This window comes from Alligator sinensis, unplaced genomic scaffold, assembly GCF_000455745.1.
Source record: "Alligator sinensis unplaced genomic scaffold, ASM45574v1 scaffold374_1, whole genome shotgun sequence".
Classification (NCBI taxonomy): Eukaryota; Metazoa; Chordata; order Crocodylia; family Alligatoridae; genus Alligator; species Alligator sinensis.
In genome coordinates this window covers 141,522-165,225 of record NW_005842383.1, presented here as the reverse complement: position 1 = coordinate 165,225, position 23,704 = coordinate 141,522, and the positions used below count along the sequence as shown (strand labels likewise).

General features: G+C 41.5%; 1 protein-coding gene across 1 annotated transcript in view; it reads right to left on the bottom strand.

The window, feature by feature from the left end:
• The window catches only part of CDHR1 (cadherin related family member 1), a 78,627-nt gene that overhangs the window by 42,349 nt on the left and 12,574 nt on the right, over window positions 1-23,704 (bottom strand). Inside the window, exons 3-9 of the mRNA XM_006029516.1 lie at window positions 22,099-22,244; window positions 20,732-20,782; window positions 18,042-18,131; window positions 17,278-17,364; window positions 10,297-10,413; window positions 8,966-9,109; window positions 3,917-3,995 (exon numbers count right to left, since the gene is read on the bottom strand). Of these exons, the coding sequence (XP_006029578.1) occupies window positions 3,917-3,995; window positions 8,966-9,109; window positions 10,297-10,413; window positions 17,278-17,364; window positions 18,042-18,131; window positions 20,732-20,782; window positions 22,099-22,244 (714 nt within the window). The remainder of the gene's footprint in view (window positions 1-3,916; window positions 3,996-8,965; window positions 9,110-10,296; window positions 10,414-17,277; window positions 17,365-18,041; window positions 18,132-20,731; window positions 20,783-22,098; window positions 22,245-23,704) is intronic.

The following is a 23,704-nucleotide window of genomic DNA, read 5'->3' as shown; positions in this document are numbered from 1 at the left end:
GCTGAATACATGAGATTCTGTAGCACTCTAGAGGCTTCTGATTAGAATGCTCCAGCAGACGCAATTAATCTGATTAATCTAATCAGACCATGCCAGAACATGTGTAAAAGTGCCCATAGTCATGACTGTACTATTTAAAAAGGCCTTGAATAGATTTGGAGCATAACTCTGATCTTAACACTCACTGAGGGCCAACTAATTTACAAGGGGGATGAAAGAATCTGGGCTGCAGAAGTGAAAGGGCTGTGTGCTGGTTTCAGCACTCCCATTCTTCCTTACATTTGGCCAGAGAATAGATTACATTTGTGCTATGCTCCCCTTTTGACCTGGCTAATTTGTACATGAGCAGATGGCCACTTCCAGAGATGCCGTAATCACCTGCTTTGCTATCCTTAGCCCTCACTCTACCTACCTAATAGCATAGACAGCTGCTAGGAGAAAAGGAGGAGAAAATTAAAGCTTAGAAGAATGGCAGGGCTGTAAATACTTGATTATTCTGGGTTGGGAACTCGATGCTGGATGCTTCCCTCCCTTCACTTCAGCCTGCATAGAAAACTAGCCACATACAGTTTTTGCAGTTGAGCCAATTGTTGCTGCCAAAAACTAAAACTAAAAAAAAAAAAAAAAGTGCTTTAAAATCGAAGATTTCAGTCCTTCAGACATAAAGGCTGATCGTGTAAAGGCCAAGTCATTTTTCTCTCTCTCTAACTTGACTTTAATGCTCATTTTAAAACTGTCCAATAATGTCCCATTTTGCTAATATCTGCAATAACTGCGACTTCATTAAAGTGCATTAGACACAACATTGAACAGATATTGACTTATGTGGTGGTCAATTATCAAGATGCATAGGCCTGAAAAGTAATTTCTGACCAAGAAGAAGCTGAAGTCGATAGTAGTTTCAAGCAACAATTCATCAAGATATTGCCTAATTACCATAAGGAAATTGGTACCTCAGAGTATGTAGCATTATGTATTTCCTGTGAAAAAGCACATTTGAAAACTTAAGAGTTTCCTTTTAGAAACAAATGAACAAAACACACAGTTTGAAACAAAACAATGAATTAGCATATAATTAACAACTGGATGCTAGTACTTTTCTGAAATCTTGATAGCACAAATTCAAGGTTGAGAATAATGACCTGGCTTTCCACTGAGAGGTGGGAAATACTGCAGTGTTCGTCCTTGGTCTCTTACCTTTCTTTTCCCAAGTCAAGGGGTATGATTGGCCAGAAGATTTCCCACTGCCTCACACTCTAAAACCATGCTTAGTCCTTCCCTCCTTTTCTAGTCCCATTTCCTGCTAGAAATATCCCACTACAACGTACATGGAAACTTGGATAAAATTTGCTGGTCTTGAAGTTACGTTTACATTCTGGTGCTATCTGTGCTCTGTTCTCTTCTCTGCCATCCTTAATATTTCTCTTTAAACCAGTTTATTTCCTTTTTCTATGTTTTAATGACTCATTTTCCTTTCCATAACCACATCTCTCTCACATTTTTCTCTCTCTTTATCAAGCCCATATCTTTTTGCCCTAATTTATAGGGCTGTGTGAAATGGCACCATTCTGTTTTGACTTGCATTTCGATGGAACAGCGTTTCATTTTGAATTTCGTTTTGACTCGAAGCAGCTGTTCAATTTCGTTTTGCCGAGTTTTGCTGTTTCGATGTTTCACTCACAGGCTATCATGGGGAAGCTTGAAACAGCCTATAACTTTGTCATTTCTGACCTGATTTGGATGGAACTTGCAGGAATGGTAGCCTGCCGGGTTTCAAGGAGATAGGTGCAGGGGTTTCAGGGAAACTGCACAAAGTCTTGAAAGCAAAAAACTTATGTCACATGTATGTGTTAAGCTACAGTGGGGTGAAAACTTCAGGCATACTAGACCCTTCTGAGGCCACAAAGCCTTCCAAGTTTCAAGGAGATAGGTGCAGAGGTTTGGGGGAAACTGCACCTCAAGCTGCAGACAAGCAAAACTCATGACATGGGTGACACTGTGTGTGTTAAGATGCAGCAGAGTGAAAACAGCAGGCGTGCTAGCCCCTGCTGAGGCCATGAAGCCTGCCAAGTTTCAAGGAAATACGTGTAGGGGCTTCTGGGTTCTGGGGCCCTGCACCTTCGGCTGCTGACAGGCAAAACTTGTGACATTGGGTGCTTGTTGGGACTGTGTCAGTCTTGGGGCACAGCGGGGTGAAAACTGCAGGCCTGCTAGGCCCTGCTGTGGCTACAAAGCCTGCCAGCTGTCAAGGAGATGGGTGCAGGGCCCCAGAACCCAGACTCCCCCTACACCCATCTCCTTGAGAGCTGGTAGGCTTTGTGGCCACTTTAGGAGCTAGTAGGCCTGCAGTTTTCACCCCCCTGTGCCCCAAGACACACACAGTCCCACAAGCATCCAATGTCATGAGTTTTACCTATCAGCAGCTGGAGGTGCAGGGCGCCAGAACCCAGACTCCCCCTGCACCTCTAGCTGCTGACAGGCAAAACTCGTGACATGGGTGCATGACACTGTGTGTGTGTTAAGGTGCACCCTCACTCAACTGACACCAAGGCAGCAAGCAGGGCAGTTCAAACAATGCTGCCTTCTTTGCAGAGTTTCCATCCCTCCCCCTGAGCACTGGGATTGGAAGGGATCACAGGAAAGGATGACAGTCACTGGCCAGCTACAGAGACAATAATGAGAGCACTCCTTCTCCCTGCTTCCCCCTCCCTCTCCTTACTTTACTTTCTGTTTCCCTGCAGGCAAGCCAAGCTTGAGCTTCAAAACTCGAAATATTTCGAAATTTTCAAAACATTTCGACGAGCCTTGTTTCGTTTCAAAGTTCTCTGTTTCGTTTTGATGTCGCTGTTTCAAGCTCTAAATGAGTCAAAACAGCGTTGAAATGAAACTGCCAGAGAAATTTTGCACAGTTCTATTAATTTATCTCTTCCTCACATTTTCCCTGCTCCATCTCCTCCTTTTATTCTTGTCGCATGCCAACATCCCCTCTCCCCGTTGTCAATAACTTTTCCTCCCAATTTTTCTTTTCATTCTCTATCTTTCCTTCCCCCTGTATTCTTTGTTTCCTCTTCCCTGATTGTCCCTCCCCCATTATTTGCCCTTTTATTCCCATTTAAGCAGAAGGTATCTCCCATTCTCTCCCATTTAGGGGTAAAGCATAGAAGACCACTTTCTAACAGAATTAAATGTCATCACGTCTCTCCATACCTTGCCTTATCAGTGGCCGCCCGTTATACCACTTTCTGCCACCAGATCCAACCACCATCTATTTGTCTCATCAGGTGAACATGGTTCTTGTTACTATCTATTGACTCCTTTTGTAACTGGTACCAGGTTCTGAAACCTCCTCAGATTTCAGATATTAAAGACATGTACAAATGTTTAAGAACTTCTCAGGACAGTTGATGGAAAACTTTTTCTACCTAAAACATCCTGCTTATTCCAGTGTGGCAAGCATGAAGCCTCTCTTTATACATGAATGCCCATTCCACCCATAAGGCTTGCAACTGTTGACCTATGCTTTAAAGAATATTCATCACAATATGCACTATTCTCTGATATGCTCACTGTCTTCCTTTGTTTACCAACTTAGGCAGGAAAGTCCCTTAATAGTGGGACCATGCCTTCCTTTATATCTTGTCAAATGCCAAGTATACTATGGTGCTTAACAAAAAATAAGTATTATTAATGGTTTGAAGATGAGAAGTGCAGCTTCATGAAGAAAATACTAAAGGTCAATGAATCATCACTTTGCTGCTTCCAGCTAGACAGGGACTAGGAATAGTTTCAGGTGTCTGGCACTATTTTATGACAGTTTTCTTTAGACTTTATTAGACTCTAGCACACCACATTTTAATTCAAAGTTACATCTACCTTTGACATCCCTTAGGATTTCATACCAACTTAGTCTACTCACCATTCACAAGACTGTAATGAATATTGTTAGGCTTTCCTCTGTCACCGTCAAGAGCAATAACTGTTAGTACCTCAGAGCCCTAGGGAAGAATGGGGAATTACAGTCTATGTAGTGAGATCAAAGAATACTGAAATTACTACTGCATATTAATAAAATCCACTTCAGGCAGTCCCCCTGCTCTCCCCAACAGGGTGATAGATGCTCTTGCTGTGGTTGCATTAGGAATATGGCACGGACTCATACTTCTTAGCTTGAAAATCACAGCTTGACTTTGTGGCAGGTCATTTGCTTGGTACGGCAACAACTTTTTGGAGGGCCCAGGATTAGGTTTCAGGACCAGGCACTCGACTTTTGTGCCCCTTTCTTCCATTCTTCTTCCTGTAAATCTCCCAGTTGTTTATTCATGTGTAGTGCAGGTACTGATTCTTTCAGTGAGTTGTGATAGGAAGCAAAAAGCAGTGTCAGTACCTATATACACTTTCCATTCAGCAATGCAGGTTGACATCACAGCTGCTCATGGTTCAAAGTCTGATATTTTGAGCAGGATAAATCTACCAAGGGAAATGTGAGGCTTGGCTAGCAATTAAGTTTAGAAGTTCTGTCTCCTGGGAGAGAGAGGACTGAGATACTTCTTGATTACTGAACTTTTGCTTAGGACAGCTCTTTATCAAGGTGGAATGCCGTGTGGCTCATGGCCTTAGGTAGGTGGCCAGCCTAAGCAGCTGTCTAAGGCCAAATCAGACTCTGGTTTGACTAAGCAGTGCCTACAGATTTCCTAATTATTAACTTGAACAGAGGGTGGCCTGTACTGGGGAAATCAGCTGCTGCTACCGCTTGATGCAAAGTCTAGTCGAAGTTTTTTTCCTATTGTTTATAATGGTTGAATCTAGCAAAGTTGCACTGTGTTCTGTTTCTTTCCTCCTCCTCTCCCCCCAAAACGTGAACATTCATTTTGCAGCACTGTCAGCAAAGAGATTCATTATCTAATACCTACCCTGATCAGCTTAATGTCAGCATAATGTAAGGCAGGCAAAACCTTTGTTGACATGTGGAATATGAAGTTGGTCCAAGGTGAGATATTGGCTTGCAACAGTCTCAGTGTTGCTGCTGATGATATACTGTGTTATTTGCCCAACTAACATCTACCCATCTACTCTATCTTGTGCAGCTCTCTATAAGCAATGAGAATAAATAATGAGAATACTGATCTGCTCCCCTGTGGGGTTTCTGATGAGCACAGAGCTGCCCACATGAGCATTTCAGTGGCAATACTGACTCCATTAGCCTGAAATAGAGATTAAATTCCTCTCTGCGAGGGTTTTAAGATATCATTGCTTTTTACTTTATGGGGGAAAACCAACCATGAAAGTGGCCAGAAAGAACCTGGAAAACAATACGCAGACATAGGCTAAAGCCACAAAATTTGGATACAGGATTCTTAAGCAGGGTTTAGAAGTATTCAACTGGAAGGTTTTAGTTTGGCTTATTGCAAACTAGAGCCATTTGCAAAATTCAGATGTGAACTAAAATTTCCATTATGCCATACTATCCAAAAGCCTAGGAGAACTTTAATTTAAGACTCTGGCCCATTTCCACATCTAATTTTAATCCGAAGAAGCCACCTCTATTTCTTCTGTCCTCTTCTCATACAGACATACCATTCATATAATGGGAGTAACTTCCATTTCTTATAACTCCTTGATTGCAGCCTGATTTATGAAGTCTTTTCTCCACTTTTACTGATACTAAATGAGCTGAAGGAGCCTAGCATGTTGCAGAATAAAACCTCTACACCGATCCTGCAAATACCACTCAGCTCATATAAACAGCCAACATGTACGGTTCAGTAACTTGTTTAAATTTCCATGTTTTGGAATTGCAATGTGTTTTTTTGCCTTTTAGTTTGCCAAGAAATAGACAGTTACTAGAAGGTTACTTCATCATTTTTGTTCTTTCCAATTAAATTGAGATAGAGTAGAAACAAATTAGGGGGTCATATGGTAACATTCCTTGTAAGTACTTTGAAATCTCATAAGTGTAAAATCCTGATGAAAATTTGTTGTTGTCTTTAAAAGCTTTATGGGCTTTCCTTTTGCCTAACAAGCATCACTCTGGGCTACATTATTCCAAATTTGTTACTATTAATAATGTTGATTCACAGACATAGTTCTACTGCATCCAGGAGAATTCTTCAGAATACAAGTGTTCAGCAAAATATGCAAAGCTCTCATAATCTAACCCCTTTGAAAATGTTTTATGAGGGAAAACCAACCATGGAAGTGACCAGAAAGAACAACATCTTTATATGTCAATATCAACAGTATCAACAGTCAATATCTTTGTATGGGGAACACTGAGAGAATGTTAATTACTTGCAAAGAACAAGTGGGAATGTTTTCATGATGACCACTGCTTATTTCAAACAATGACAGCTTTCTGTCAGAGAAACAGCACTGTCAGAACATACAATATATATGCTAGCAAACACCAACCTCAAAAAGTCATTTAATTTACCAAACTTATGAACAGGATATTCATACATGAAACATCAATAAAAGTCTACTGAAAGTGTCAATATTTATTATTCCATGGGCTGGAGGCAGACTTTACAAAAAAAGATTGTGAAGGAAACCCAGAAGTTGATTGAGTACATGGCTGCTTCCTTCCTGGCTGTCCCACTGACAGCCTGTCCTTGACAGTCTGGTAGCTTTAGAGCGGTGACAGTCACATAGCCCATTCTGTCTCCTTAGTCCCCACTTAGCAGAGAAGTTCCCACAATATTAGATGTTAGAGATACTACCTCCATAGTGACTCCAGGGAAGGTTGTACTTGGGACCTTATGGCATAATGGGCAATAGGGTAGCAGAATCATAGATTCTTCCCTAGCTAATATTTGTAGATATCAGGGGCAGAAGGGACCTCAGTGGATCATCTAGTCTCACCCCCTCACCTCCCCTGAGGTAGGGGAGAGCACCACCTCCCTTGGAAGTCCATTCCAGATTCTGACAGCCCTTACCATAAAGAAGTTCTTCCTGATGTCTAACTTGAATCTGCTCTCTGTCAGTTTGTGGCCATTATTTCTAGTTACTCCAAGGGGTGCCCTGGTGAACAGAGCATTTCCTATCCCTTGTTGTCCCCCCCACATGAATTTGTAGATGGCCACAAGATCACCCTTCAGACTTCTCTTGCAGAGGCTGAAGAGATTCAGGTCCCTCAATCTCTCCTCATAGGGCCTTACTTGGAGGCCCCTAACGAAGTGCAAGTGCAGGGTGCTGCACTTGGGCAGTAGTAACCAGTGGCACACTTATAAGATGGGAAACTCCCTTCTTGAGAGCACGGAGGCAGAAAGGGATCTTGGAGTCATCATTGACTCCAAGATGAACATGGGCCGACAATGCAAGGTCACGGTTGGCAGGGCTAACTGGACCCTACCGTGCATCCACAGGTGCATCTCAAGTAGGGCCAAGGAAGTGATCCTTCCCCTCTACGCGACACTGGTCAGGCCACAGCTGGAGTACTGTGTCCAGTTCTGGGCATCCCACTTCAAGAGGGATGTGGACAACATTGAGAGGGTCCAGAGGAGGGCCACCTGCATGATCCGGGGACAGCAGGGCAGACCCTACAATGAGAGGCTACGGGACCTGAACCTGGTCAGCCTTCACAAGAGAAGGCTGAGGGGGGACCTGGTGACTGTCTATAAACTCACTAGGGGGGACCAGAAGGGTTTGGGGGAGGCCTTGTTTCCCCTAGCGGCCCCCGGGATAACAAGAAATAACGGCCACAAGTTGTTGGAGAGTAGGTTTAGATTAGACATCCATAAGAACTACTTTACAGTTAGGGCAGCTAGGATCTGGAACCAACTTCCAAGGGAAGTGGTGCTGGCTCCTACCCTGGGGGTCTTTAAGAAGAGGCTTGATGCCTACCTGGCTGGGGTCATTTGAGCCCAGTTTTCTTCCTGCCCAGGCAGGAGGCCGGACTTGAAGATCTACAAGGTCCCTTCCGACCCTACTTCTATTATTCTATATGAGTGGCCCTCCTCTGGACCCTCTCAAGGTTATCCACATCCCTCTTGAAGTGCAGCACCCAAAACTGGACGCAGTACTCCAGCTGTGGCCTTACCAGTGCCGCATAGTGGGGAAGTATCACCACCCTAGTGATATTCTACAGAACTAGCTGATGGCTTACGGATATGTGAGCTGGTAAGTAAAGGTATACCAAGACCAAATATATCTATTTATTGATATGCCCAGAGGCTTCTGTATCACCTGTGCTGGGGGGTCAGGTGAATGTGGTAGCTCATTTGAGCTCTCTTACAGCAGCTCTTTGATTCATAGATGTTAGAGTTGGAAGGGACCTCAATAGATCATCGAGTCCGACCCCCTGCATAGGCAGGAAAGAGGGCTGGGGTCAGATGAACCCAGCTTGAAGACCCCCAGGGTAGGGGAGAGCACAACCTCCCTTGGGAGTCCATTCCAGACCTTGGCCACTCTAACTGTGAAGAAGTTCTTCCTAATGTCTAGTCTAAATCTGCTCTCTGCTAGCTTATGGCCATTATTTCTTGTAACCCCCAGGGGCGCCTTGATGAGTAAAGCCTCACCAATTCCCTTCTGTGCCCCCGTGATGAACTTATAGGCAGCCACAAGGTCGCCTCTCAACCTTCTCTTGCGAAGGCTGAAGAGGTCCAGGTGCCTTAGTCTCTCCTCATAGGGCTTGGCCTGCCAGCCCCTAACCATACGAGTGGTCCTTCTCTGGACCCATCCTCAGTCATGGATAATTCTACTCACTGTGAGATCAAAGGGCAAAAATACCTTTCATTTTAGAGAGTGCAGGAGTAGGCTCATGTCTTTTCTGGTGATTGGACATAAAGAAGTACTAGCTTGAGATTTACCATAGTCTTTTCTGTTAAGGCTCAAGTCAGAAATTTGGATCTGGGTCTTTAGTAATGTAAAGTTGGTGCCATAAACTACTATGTAAACTTAACCCAATGCTTTTAATAGTGAATGTGTTTATTTCTTGATTCTCCAAAAGGTGAAAAATAGTGATACTCACAGCCAGGGTATCCTCATAGACATATCCATAGTATGGAGTCCCAATGAACATGGGAGGGGTATCCTGAACATCTTCTACATTGATAGTGACTGTAGTTGTTGCTGAAAACACCTTGTTGTTTCCCCGGAGCTTCCCACCACCATCCTGAAAGAAAACACATTGTAAAAATCACAGTATTGAAATTTGCCTGAGACCCCTTGATTGTAAACTTATCAGTTTACAACATCACATACATTTCTGATTAGTCTTCACTGTTCATTCCCAAGGCTATTATATCTCTAACGACACACAGAAGAACGGATGCGTGAGAATAAGAAGGAAGGATGGGGGGGAGGGGGGTTATTTCATATGTTCTTAGCAAGAAAATGATAATTTTTTCAGGTCAATACTATGTGGAAACAGATAAATGATATTAGAACCAATCAGTTAATGCTGTTACAATAAACTCTGCTCTTTTGTGTTTCTGCTATTTTCAGCTTGTTTTGTTCCCTTTCTGATTAGAGGGACAGCTCTCTCTGGAGTCATTTTAACAGTAGAAGTGGTTAGGTCACTACAAAGAATCACATCATTTTGTATTTGATATCCTGTGTATCAACACCACCTAGGGCAGAAAATTCCAGGGCTTTCAGAAAAAGGGAGAGTTAGAAAACGAAGCAAAACTTGGTCAAGAGGATATATAGCTTTTTATTCTAAACATAGATCTAACATAATAAGAAGAATACACTACTTCAAGTAGTATTGCTAGGGAAGGCTGAAACAGAGCATGTGATCAAAGTCTCCAAGGAACTCTCTTGTGATATAATCAAAAGTGTAGAAGAGCACAAAGCCAGCAGCTCTTAAATGGCTACAATGTATAAATAATCTTTGTGGATTGTGGTACTATCAGCTCTGTGTTCCTGACATAGAAGAGCCAATTAGAGAGAGGACTCAAGCTTTTAACCCCTATTGCCTCCAAGCTCTGGCTACAAATGAATAATTTTGCTGGCAATTTAAAAAGCGGGTACATTTTAGCATCCTCAATGTAAGAAGGAAAACTGGGACAGTAAGTTTCTGAAGAACAGAAGTGTCACTTCCATCCTGTGCTAATTTCAACACTTATATGTTGCTCCATGCCTTAGTGGTAGGCAATGCCCACAGCCAACACTCAGCTGATTGTTGCACACTGGCCAGAATGAGGGTAGGCCAGGAACCACATTCGTCTGAGTCTAATTCCCACCCATGAAGGTGGTGTAGAATACTGGCCCTGGACTTTTGCAGAATTCTAAATGCAGCTTTGCATAGTTGCAGCTCTTCCCCTTCTCAGTGTCTTCTCTCAGGAAAGAGCTTGATACCTTTGCAACAACTGTAACAAAATGAGTCCTTGATTTTTCATAGTCCAGGGTGACCCCTCTTTTGATGCGAAGAACACCACTGTGCCGGTCAATTGTAAACTTATTAGTATGGATGTTCTGGAAGAAAAAAAAGTAGTGAAAGATTTGACGCATAGAAACAAGATTGCTGTTGGGACTTACATTTTACTTTATCTGCTCAGGGGAAAGACTAGAATAATGATAGGGTTGGGAGGGAAATATGTCATAATTTAGTTAATGAATTTCACTTCTATGTGTTTATGAATAATTCATGAACATACTACAATTTTCTCATTATTTAAAATGTCACAAATTTAACTTAGACATTTATTTCCTGACCTTTTAGTGTTTCATTTTGCAACCTTAATTTTCTGTTAGCTTACTTCATTCAATAGAATTACCACAGAATTTTTTAACAGAAAAAAAAAATGGGGAAAAATGCACAAAAATTCTTGCACCCCTTTTCGGGACTTAGTTCAGAACTCTACCAGACTTTCAAAAGCAACTAGGGATTTTTTGGATGTCCAAAAAAAGCACTTAAAAGGGTTCTGATTTTCATAAAGCATTGAGTGCTCTAAAAGTGTCTGAAAATCAAACCCCTTCAAGGTGTCTCACATTGGGCACTCAAATTGTCTTGGTGTATTTGCATAGACGCTACTAATGGAACAGTTCAAAAGAGGGATCATCAACCTTTTAGGAGCTGTGGGCCAAATGAATGAAGATTAATCCAAATGTGGGCCACCACTTGGGATCTGGCTGCTGCTCCTATTTCCCTCACCACCTAGTGCCATCACTGAAATGCTGTCAATACACTTTTCCCCACAAATATCAACCACACCAATGCTTCCTCCACCACTGAATTGCTACCAATGTCCTAGTTTTGTGGACTGGATAAAATTGCTTAGTAGGCCTGATTTGGCCTTGAGGCCATAGGTTACTGACCCCTGGTCTAACACATACCCTGTAAAAAAGCTATAGAAAAGAGAGACCCTGTTCCATAAAACTTAGGAGTTCTTAGACATGGAGTCAAAAGTTCTCGTGGAATCATTCCTCTGACCAGTGTACATTTCAAGTAGAAATTTTGCTACATGGATTAGCCAGCCACACATGCAAGTATGTCAGAGCCTTTCCTCAGCAGCAAAATTTATAAGCTTAGTGAAAAAATGGTTGCAAAAATCAATGTATTGTGCAACTCAAAAACACCATGGTATTTCATTATAATAAGAATATATGCATACCAAACTTCAACTTTTGACTCCCATTTGATGTGACTGCATGCAGGATTAAGGTAATAACAATATTGTATAATGGGAAACTACATATTTTTCATCCCCCTACTATTAAAAATAAAATGACTAAACCAATTTTACTTAAACTTTAAACATTTTCTTGAGGCACAATCCAAATCTGGACACTTCTGCCACAAAGGTGAAAGTTTAAGGTATTAACAAGCAACTCTAAACAGGAGTTTGAACAGATGCCTACATGCAATTTTAATAATAATCACCATGGCCATACCTGTTATCAAATAATAGTTCTGCCTGTAAAAACTATCATGTTATGATAATAGTGCTCTGTACACAATGTATCTGTTCAATGGGTGATTATGTATGATATTAATGCAACTTATTGACTGTTGTTTTCTTGTTGATAAGGAGAAAATGAAGGTCACTTGTCACAAAAGTGGGAAACATTGGCAAAGTACAGGACAAAAAATGATAATAGAAATAAAATTAAGACTGATTTTCTGCAAGAGAAGTGGGTTTTTAATGTACTGACTTAATCTGCATGACTTGCAGGAACTGCAGAGAAAATCTGTAAGTGAAACTGGATTTAAAACAATTCCCTTTGCAATAAGATCAATGTTTGTATAGGGTTTCTTTTTTCTTTTTGTCTGTTCAAGGTACTTATTTTAATGGGTCTTTGCTTTCATTTACCTCCTAAAAAGAGGATTAGCTTTAATCCTACATAAATACTTTCTGAGTAAATCCTCTAATTAATCAGTTACTTGGTACAGTTATTCCTGCTTCTCACTGGGCATATCAACCTGCATGGGCCATGGAGGCAAAGCAGAGATTGCAGAGTCTGAGTGCCAGCTGTTTGCACAGCACTTCTGCAAAGAGTTCTCTTAATGAACAGCCATTTTTGCTTACAAGAATGGCATTCCCTCTTGTGTTTAAAAGCAGGAGAGGGCTAACTATGGATACTCAAAAAGCCCGAGGGTGAATTGATTCAATCTTTGCAGGTTAGTCTAAGCTGTGTAGATTGAACTGATAAGCAAGTGAACAGACATTTATTTTTTATTCTGGAAATGCAGCCACATGTCTGCAGTGGCCCAGGCCAGAAGCCAGGGTGAGGAAAAGGCAGAGAGGGGGAAGGGAGGGGTACTAGACCACCACACCCCCTTGCTTGGCTGAAGCAGACAGCATGGGCCAAGGCTAGCCTGTCCAACCTGTGTTGACAGCTCCGTCTTTTGAATTCAGTCAGGGTCCCACGGGGGGGGGGGGGGGGGGGGGGTGGCATTGCAGGGGTGGTGCAAAGCATCCTGGCATGCCAGGAGACTGTGAGTTAGCTTGAATCTGGAGGGGATCTGAGACAGAAGTCCATTAAACCGATTTAACCTAAAGGCTAGGGACAGACATTCAAAAAAGCCTGAGCCTGAATTGATTCAATCTTTGCATGTTAGTCTAACCTGACTAGGCTAAATCAGTTCTGTAACCAGACAGACATCCCAGAAATGCAGGCATATTCCCACGGTGCTTCAGGCTAGAAGCCAGGAACAGAGGAGGGCATGGCCAGGCCCCGGCAGGACACTGTGATTAGAGAGGGGTCCCTCCCCCATGATAACAGAGCATTTATCAGCATTTAATACCTCATCAGAAAACAAAGCCTCACTCATTACAAGCTCTTCTTAAACAGCTTTTTCCAAAGGAAAATACATACCAGCCTCTGGCTTCTTTACTATTCATTCCATTCAGGAAGAGCACACACCAACTGCAGATCCTTCCTCAGGCTGACAAATGGTTCTTAAACCCAGAAGCTTTCTAAATTTTTTTCCAACTATTTAGTTGATCTAATAAAAGATATCAGATTTACCCAAAGAACCTTGTCTGCCATTTCCAAAGGAGGGAATGAAGGGAAATTACCGTATGAGCTGTTGATTACTTCCAAAAAGCCTTAAGTGGACACTGTCCTAGCTGCCTTACACAGCATTAGCTGGCATACAACATACTGACTAGAGTCTGTGCTGTGGGAGAGAGGAGGAAGGGATCTCTGCTTAAGCAGTGAGTGGCAAGAGGTGGGGAGGGGGGCATGGGGAACCCAGCAGACCCTGCTGTGCCTGCAAGTCTCTGCCAGAGCTCCAGCCAGGGAGCAGAGGAGAGGGGCCAGCCCTGCTGTAGAGCATGCCAGGATGCTGGGGGTGTCTGGTTTAACTTAAACCAGTAAAGGGTCTGGGACAGACATTGCATAAACCAGTTTGACCCAAATTGTTAAGTCTGATACTACATTCAACCAGATTTATCTCAAACCAGTTTCAGCCATTTTCAAACTGGTTTATGTGCACTGAACAACTAATCTGCTACAGGTTTAAACCAGTTTCTGATCACTTAAACTGATTTATGTGTAATGTCTGTCCCTAGCTAAATCAGTTACATCTGATACTACATCCATCCAGGTTTATCCTAAACTGGCTTCAGCCATTTTGAAAGAAGTTTATGTGCACTGAACTTCTCTTGTGTTACACATTTGAACCACCTTCCAAACACTTATATGAGTTTTTGTATAATTTCTGTCCCTAGCCTATGAGACACTGTGTTGAGGTGATTGATGTGTTGTGTACAGCTTCGTGACAAGTGACAAGTCCTGGATTCAGAGGCATAATCAGGCAGCTCCATGCCTTGGGTACCTTTGGTGCATGGGGCAGCTCCAGCCAGCTGCTTAAGGATGGTGGGGGTGACTGGGACACTGGCTCTGGGTGTTGACTCTAGGGAAGGAGGTGCAACATTAAAAGCAGCTGAGTTTCAAGACCAGCTGCCACCATGCTGCTGGTAGTGCAGCCAATGATGATGTCTCATGCATTGCTGAGACATCATGTCATTCAGGCATCTCAATACACTTCTGGTGCCAGCTGTTGCATTGTCAGCCATGGTGCTGGCTAATTTTGTGCACCTCCTCTTCCCTCCCATAGGTGACACCCAGACCTGTTGCCATAGTCACCTCTCCTTTAGTTATGCTACTGCTTGGACTGACGCAGATATTACATTAGCATTCAACCTTGACATTCTCAAAACCAGTTGCATTTAAGTGCTGAGATGGATTTTCAGTATGTTCTGCTTTTAAAGGAATAGTTTTGTTTTGCGTTATGCTTTATCCCAGGGGCAGGTAAAATATGGCCTACAGGCCAGATCCGGCCTGCCAAGCTGTTCTATCCAGCCTGTGGGACTCTTAGAAAATATTTATCTGCTCCTGGCAGCCTGTCAAAGAGTACAGGAGCCAGGGGCAGTAGGACGCAGGGGGAGCCGGCAGCAGGAGGCAGGAGTCCAGCCCTGCCCACCCCCAGCCATTTCCCTGCTTCCTGTCCCCACCCTGCTCCAGCACCACTCCCGGCTCCAAGCTGCATGACTGGACTGGGGAGCATGGGAACTTGCCAGTATGGGGGTGTATGCACATACACAGGCAGGGCAGAGAGTGTGCATGCAGGCAGGGGCAGAGTCCGTGTGTGTTTGTGTGTGTGTGTGTGTGTGTGATGTGTGTGTGTGTGTGTGTGTGTGTGTGTACATTGTAGGCAGGGGCAGAGTGTGTCATAGGTAGGGGCAGACTGTGTGTGTGTGTGTGTGTGTGGGTGTGTGGTGTGTGTGTGTGTGTGTGTGTGTGTGTGTGTGTAGGCAGGGGGCACCCACACCCCCCTCACACTGCCATACATGCAGACCCCCACACCTATACCCCCTCACACTTCCCCAGCCACCCTCCCTGCCACACAGTCCCCCCACAAACCCCATACCCACTCACACCCCAAATAACCACAACCACACCCCCCACAAACCTATACCCCCCAATTTTCAAAAGTAAGACTTCATTTTAAGTTATTGTGCAATCACCTATATTTACATTGCATAAACACACATAAACCAGAGCAAACATTTTTTTAAATCAAATTAATGAATATTGTAGATGTTTGCTTTTTAGAATATAATTTGGTGTGTTTCTGGTTCCAAGACTGCAAAACCCCTTGCTGAAAGGAGTGCTTCTGGGGGTAAGGGGAGAGACTTCTGGTGGCAAAGGTCAGGGGTTAATGGGCAATATTTCCAGTCCCAAGATGGCAACCAGGGGGCGGGGCACCTGTCAAGGGTAAGGGCTACTCATGCAGCCCTTGACAGCTTGTCAAAATTTGGTAAGCGGCCCTCCGCCCGAAGGGCCCACCCCTGCTTTAACCCCTCCATGGGCAAATGAACTCTTTCCAAACTTATTTTGATTTACTGTATCTTAGCAATTTTATGTCTTTGGATACTAACAGATGCCAGACTGACAGCCCAGGTGAGTGGGTCCTGTATGTATTCACAGAGCCAGCTGTGACAGAACAAACTGAACTGCCCATGCACTGTTCAAACAAGGAGCCTCTGCCCTGCATTGGAGAGTGGGGCTCACATCCACAGGTGTGATTTCATTTCCATGGACTAGGATAGTCTAGTGGTGCCCAATCTCAGGCACTGTGGGACAGATAAGTGGTGCAGGGCCAGCCCATGGGCTGGATCCAGAGTGCAGAGTTGTGTCATCTGGCCTGCAGGTGACAAATTGTTACCAAATATGGTTTTCTGATGTGACCCACTCTATTCACTAACCTCGCATGAACCGATAGCAGGGCATCTGCTCACAAAGTGCTTCATTTCTGTGTTACTCACAGCAATCACAGTGTTGCTGGTGTTTTATAAAATAGCATGGTGGAGGCATATATATTTTTAAACAAGCTTAGGCAGTGATGCTATTAGTTCATTAAGACTTATGGATAGAGAGGTTGCCTTTGTTTGTACTTTTATTCATATTGCCAAAGTGAGGGTAGGCTCCAGATTAAAAAAAAAAAAGAGTGAGATTATGTTGTGGAAAAAAATAAGTAACCATGAGGATGTCAACAACATGGCAGGAAACAGATGTTCTGGTAGAAACTTAAACCACTGCATAAGTTATCAGCAGTGCAATCATTAGGGGGAGAGCAGCAAAAGTCAAAGGGTGTGTTTAAATGAATATGTGGAGATGACCAAAAATATTTAGTCATGTGTATTTGTCTTTTTTTTTTTTTTTTTTAAAGACAGACCCTACTTCACTGTCAGTTTACAATGCTAAACCCAAACACAAGAACTTTCTCAGGGGCTCATCTCTATTTGTAGTTGACTTCTGTTTGGACTCCTGTTTTCTCAGTACCCAATAATTCATACTGCTTCAATTATCCAGGTACAATTAAAGTGGGTAAGCTTAAACCTGTGTGAATGTATTTATACTGGTGTAGCTTATTATTTTAGGAGGGGACTAATTTATCTTTATTCTAATGTAACAACATTCACACTAGAGTTGGAACTGATATATCTCTTGTAATAAAAGAGCACATCCCTAACCAATAAACTATACTAGTATAAGAACTGCTTGCAGTCCAGGCTTCACAGATAGCTAAGACTGAGGACTGTGTACAGCATAGCTAAGCACTGCTAAATTAGGTTGAGAAGGCTCAGAGAAAGCAGGAGTAGGGCTGAAGGTGCCTGAATTTTGAACTGAAGTTGAACTCTGACAGTTCACGGTGTTTTCCTAGGTGTTGCCAACTATTTTAGAATCTGTTTCTCATGCACTGTCTGGATCACTCCTGGTACTTATGGTCTATCAGGTTAAGCCTCATGGACTCATCTTATGCTTCTGGTTCCTAAATACCTTGGCAAATAAGAGAGATTATTTTAAAAATGCAAGCAAGACCCTTACCTGTAAAAAGTAGTTGATGCTTCCTCCAGAACCTGTATCTCTGTCCACTGCTTCAGTCTTGAGGATGCTGCTCCCTGAGGGAGTGTCCTGTAAATCAAAAGAGATAGCGGATTCAGGGGTGTCTGCAGAGCGATGCAAGGTAAAAGATAAGATTGCTAAAAGATTAGGAATTAATAAATGAGAAGACATGAAATGAGAAGCAGAGAGAGGAATTAAAAATCTGGAGAAATAAAAGCTGGAGGAATTGATAAAGGACAAGTCAGTGAAAAGGAGAAGTGAAACTTATGTGTGGATAAGCAAGTGTATCAACGAAAAAGGTAGTGAGGGAAACAATAGGAAGGGAAGAGAAAGAAAAAGACTTTAAATAAGGGGGAGTGGGACAAAAAAGGAAAAGAGATACCTTCATAGGGTTCAAGGAGATAATGAAATCTGAAATTATAGGAATGACTTTCCTAGAATGCTGCTCTTCCTCCATTTGAAGTCAGTGGTAACATTCTCATTGACATTAGTGCAGGAGCAGGCCTTCTATGGAAAATACTGTGCAAATATCACAGCTTCCTCTCTCATACTATTGTGGAGGACAATAGTATGAGACTTCTCAGGAAGTGTGCATGAAACAAGCACCCGATATCTAACTAAAATTCCATAATAAAAAGTAAAAGTTCATCACTGATGATATAACATCACTAAAAACATACTAGCTCTACTTCTATGCATCCTGTTGAAGCATTGAAACATATAGCATGCAAAGGGAGTCAACCAACCTCTGGGACATGGACTATGTAAGGTGTGTTGATGAACTCAGGGCTCTCATCATTGGCATCTGTTACAAGGATTCTGACTTTTTCATCAACCTGGAGTGGAATATGATGAAAATTTAATGAATCAAACTGAATTGTAGCAATTTCATTTGTCTGCTCTTTCATTTGTCTATTCTGTCTCTCAGTAATTCTCAAGCAGGGTGATGTGAGATCCTTTAAGTGCGGTGAGGGTTGGCATGCAATATTAGCACCATTAGGTATGCAAACACCTACCCAAGACTCACAAGATAAACCCAGAGATTTCAAATAGGTATTCATATGTCAAAAAACATCCTGACCTATCATGCTCTTTCTGAGTTCTTTGAAACAGAAAAATTGTTGCATTCTTTCTTCTGTAGTAAAGAAACAAGTGAAAGCTAAGAGTTGGCATTTTCAGAGGGGCGCCTTAAGTCTAAAACACTGAGATCCACTTGACTAATAATTTCAATAGCAATGGAAAAAGTTCTTTGTCATGGAATGTCCTTCTGCTACCAAAATTAAGAAGCAGAAACCTGCCTCCCCAGCAGCATAACAAGTCTTCTTAAATAATTATTTTAAGAATGGAGGGTAAAGTATTCTCTGAGATAAGTATTTTGATGTACGCAATGTCTTACAAAAGTCTCAGCACACTATATAAATTACAGCTGATAGGTCTGATTTTCAAAGTTAGTTTCATACTTATTAAACTTGCCATGAACCTAAACATCTTATTATGTGCCTACAAATATGTGACCTGAGCAGGTGCATGTTCAAATGTGTCCCTTGTTGACCATGCTGGTGCATAAATGACTCATCAGCAGGTGTTGGTGCAAGGAAATAGATATACAAACAAACATTACCTGTAAGTAGCCAGATTGTAAACTTACAGGGCATCAGTTATTCTGGTAACCATCCCATATGCAAACTCTCACCCCATGGTAAATTCAAGTTATTTAACTGCACTTTCATTAAGGGATAATCTACTTTGCATTGCTACATAGTAAAAATGTGCACATAGGCAGTTAGCACAGAGTAGCTGACAGGCTGTAAATTCTTATCCTACCCTACCTTGCAGTAATTTATTTATGTTTCCAAACCCTTTTATGTAAGTAGGGCATGAGCACAGATATGCATATGATTTGGAAAATATCTTTCTACATATACATCTAGAAATCACTGTGGCATCCAACCAAATGTAATCCCTTTTGTATTTATAAATATATGGTAGACAATAACAACTGCCAACAAAACTGTACATTTCTTTGTGAAGTAAAGAGACATTTTTGATTCATATAGTTGCCCTAATTATGGGAATTTCTATGGTACTCATCATCTTAGTAGTTGAGTACCACTCAAATGTTCATGAATTCTTTATTTGAGGTAGGAAGTATTGCAGATAATCATTGTTCCAGTTTTACTGATGGGGAAATGAAAATATAGAAGTTAAATGACTGCTTCAGGGTCTCACAGATAGTTTTGTGACAGATTGGGTGCATCTACACATGAAATTAGTGCATAGTTCTCACCAGAGTTTATTGCTTCCAGACACAGTGTTTACACATGCACCTGGGGCTACAGTACATTGAGCTGGGGCAGGAGAACCCTGGCTGGCAGGAGGCCAAGGGTAGAGGGTAAGGAGGGTCAGCCTGCCAGCCCAGAGCTGCTCTGCCTCAGCTTAACGTGCTGCAGAGTGGCTGGCTGGGGCATGAGGATGCTACAGTGAAGGGCCAGTTAGTCCCGGTCACCATCTACACATGTGCTGTGATGCACTAAATAACTCTGCCATAGGATAGCATTTGTATCAGACAGTTAACAGAAGAGTTAATTAATTTACTCTGGTCTAATAGCGCCACTGTGTAGAGAGTGATGCTTTACTGCGGAGTTAGTTAGTCAACTCCTCAGTAAAGTGCATGTGTAGATGTTCCCACTGAGAAATAAAAACAATATTTTCTGACTGTCAATCAAGGTCACAACCAGAAGCCTGTTGGGCATGCCAGTTTCTGTAATGAACTGTACACAAGGGAACAAATTCACTAGCTTCCCATCTGTCCACCTCTGATTCCACACTCCAAATCACCAGATATTTATTTATAGCTGAGCCAACTGGGGGCAGCCTTTAGCATTCTGGAGATAAGACTCAAGCTAATGCCTCTGGATCATCTTAACTTCTTTGCCCCCCTCCCTTTCTGGCTGTCAGTGCTGTGCCTTAAAACTGAAAAACTTGTTTCTTTAAAACAAGTGAAAACAGCAGAGAAGTTTGTGGGACCCCTAATGAAAGATACCAAAGATAAGATGAAACAGCACATTACTCAGTAAAGACTCCTAATACCATTCTAAGGCATAGGTTCACTAGGGACTTAGTGAGAGGACTACCTGATTCTGAATCTCCAACTCTAACTTGTGTAATGCCTTATATTTTGTTACAGACCCTCCAAGAATCTAGCAGGCTTAACTCTTCTTAAGGGCATGAGATCCAAGGAGATCACAGCCCAAGATGGATTCCTGTTTGAAAATGCTATGTGTTTACAGCCTAGTTTGAATCATACTGCCTCCTTGAACAACAGAATCCATAATTATCTAGAAATGTCTGTTCAATGAACAAGATTTAGGCGTGAGCTACTATGATTTCCTTGACACTGTCAGTAAGACAAGCATTGGCAATTTTGAATACTTACTGTATTTATGCCATCTGAAATACTGACTATTACTTCGATTTCATCTTCTTTCTGCAAATAAAGGAATCCATGTAAAACAGATCCAGTATTTAGCAAGATTCAAAGAAGCACTGAGTGTTTAAATAAATCACAAAACTACCTAGACCTATTATGCTAACAAAAAAGAAAGCAGTTAAATCATAGCTTTTGGTGTCAATTCATGGTAGTCCCAACAATAAGGCATATTGGACAATCATCTTTCAGGATCCTATGCTATAATCTGTGATATACTCTTATGTTTCAGATTTTAAAATAATCTTTTGATATTAGGATGAGCTCTCTTCTTGGGGGACAGATTACTCTACATGTACCTACTGCCAGGCTCCTTACATCTGTAGCATCTTATGCTGACCACTGTTAAAGGTAGAATAGTGGACTGGATAGACACAAGTATTCCTATGAAGATCTAGATGAATTAAATCCTTATATTTTTCAAGAATACAATGACTTAAAGAGTTATTTTGTGAAATTTTTACTGTCTTTTAAAATGTTTTTTTTAAAGTTGAAGGTCCATCCAAGCCTAACAGTCATTCGGCTAATGTGGTTCATTTGGCTAGGACCAAACCCACCTTTGACTCCACAACCTAAATAACCAAGGCATCAATTTCTAACTAGATCTACTTGGGCTGACCTTTGGCATGAGTCCAGAGCAGAGTTTAACTCACACCTCTGGACCTAGTGAGACACCTTTACCCTTTGGTACCATATCTAAAGGAATTTGTAAATCTTGAATAGTCTCATCTAAAAAGGCAACTCACAGGTTTAGAGAATAGGATCCTGGAGTAATTTGATTACCTGAAATACCTTATTAGTGGGGCTATCTTGGACTGACATTATTTAACTGGAAACATCTCTCTTAGTGGCTTTTATGTCTATAATTTTGAATAACTTCTTATATAAATATTTAGAAAAGTTCAATGCAACAATATAGCCATTACTGTAGCATTCTAAATCTAAAAAAATACTTGTGTGGATATAAAAAAAAATGTGCACAGTGAAGCATCATAACAAAAATCAGATTTTATCCGCAAGGTTTAGAAAAACTTAATTGCATTAGAAACTACACAGGAAAACGATGGAAAGAAATAGTGACGTTCAGCAAGAGCTTAATAGCCTGGTGCCTCCAAATTTTGTGTTAGGGACAGTTTTATGCATAAACTGGGAAAATGGGTGATAGGTTATATAATACACTATATAACTATTGTCAGTAGTATTCTATTGCATCATAAGTTGCATAATTTTGGGACCAAATGAATTGACACTGTTCTGTAAAGAACTTGAGTTGCTTGCAGGGCCCTATCGAGTGGTACTGTTTCACTGTACATTACCTCTCTATCAAGTTCTTCAATCAATGTGACATTCCCAAAATTCACATCAATGCCAAAGTATCTTCTTAACCCTGCTTCAAATTTAATTCCATAGGTTACAGGATCTCCTTCTGGGTCAGTTCCATTCAGAGTGTACACATGTGTACCTGAAAAGATGAAGCGAGTTATTTCACAAGACTGTTCTGTGGTAACTTCAAGCAGCATGTATTTTTATACTATTTCTTATAAAGGAGTTCCTTGGTAATGTATTTGTGTATTCATAAATAACAAGTAGTTTAATAGTTTTGATGATAATTTTCTGCCTATTGGTTAAATCCAGCGCACCAAAGACCATTGGCCTTCTCCAGAACTCTTATCTGCAGAATACTTTTAAAATCAGCCATTTATTTTTATCTATGCACCTGGAAGAGGAGTAGCAGGCCTTGCCTGACCCCAGGCAAGACTGAGGTGATGATAACAGAAACAAGGGAAACATGAAATAAACTGTCTCCTCTATAATATTCACTCTTTAGGGTATCTACTCTCAAAATTTCAGTTAATTCGGAGCATGAGGGCCCTTTGGGCTCTCAATTTTACTGGAGGCCCCCCAAAATAGAGAAACATTAAATACCCACTGCCTCCTATGACCAACCAGAAGATGCTCCTCCTCTCCTCATACTCAAAGTGTAACTATCTTTCACTGGAAAAAATGAAATGTAACAAAGCCAAGGAGGCTCATGAGAGCAGAAGAGAAGATTTGTACAAGAGGTCACTGTAGGCTATGGAATTCAAGAAATATGAGAAAGATTACAGACTTTCATCCTTTCAGAACAAAATAAATGCAAAACACTCTACCACATTGCTTCCACTTATTAAATTCTTCACAAGCAACCACTTATTCACATACAAATGAATGAACCCTGTAAACTAATCAATTTACTCCTTTTACAAGCTAGGAAAAGATAAATTGTAACATCTATTTTTAAATACTTGAGAAGTCAATGCCAACTTCAGTGAGCTGACTCTTTTTTATAAAAAGTGGCATTTCCTGCAGGACTGTAACACCTACATTTTCAAAACATTGTGAGGCGTATTTATTATATAGCTTTCTTGCAAGGCTCTTAGTCTATTTTTCACTTATAGAACATCCTTCATCCAAGGTAAAGTATTTTACAAAATTAATTTACTGGGTCTGATAGTGTTGTTGTGCTCATTTTTTATAATTATCTGCATTTTCCAATAAGTAAAGTGAGGCATAAGTGAGTTAAGTTAATTGTTCAAAGTCATATAGCAAATTATTGTCAGAGTCAGGGACAGGACTCAGGAGTCCTGATTTATCTTCTACTGCTCTACCTACTGGGCAAGTCACTCATTCCATTGAAAGTGCTTCACAGCTCTAAAATTATGGTTTAATCTTTTTTCCTGGTTCAGATTATAAAACCATTCTTATATAAAATGATATTTAACACGGTGGCAAAAGTCCTGGATGCAGAAGTTGTGTGGAGAAAGTTAGGGATAAATCTTTTCCCTGCCTTTGTCAGTGAGCCTGGGAAGTAACCAACAGCAGAGAGGAGAGGTGTGTTTGTGGTTCGAGGGAGAAATTAATATGGCAGAGTTGGACTTTGGA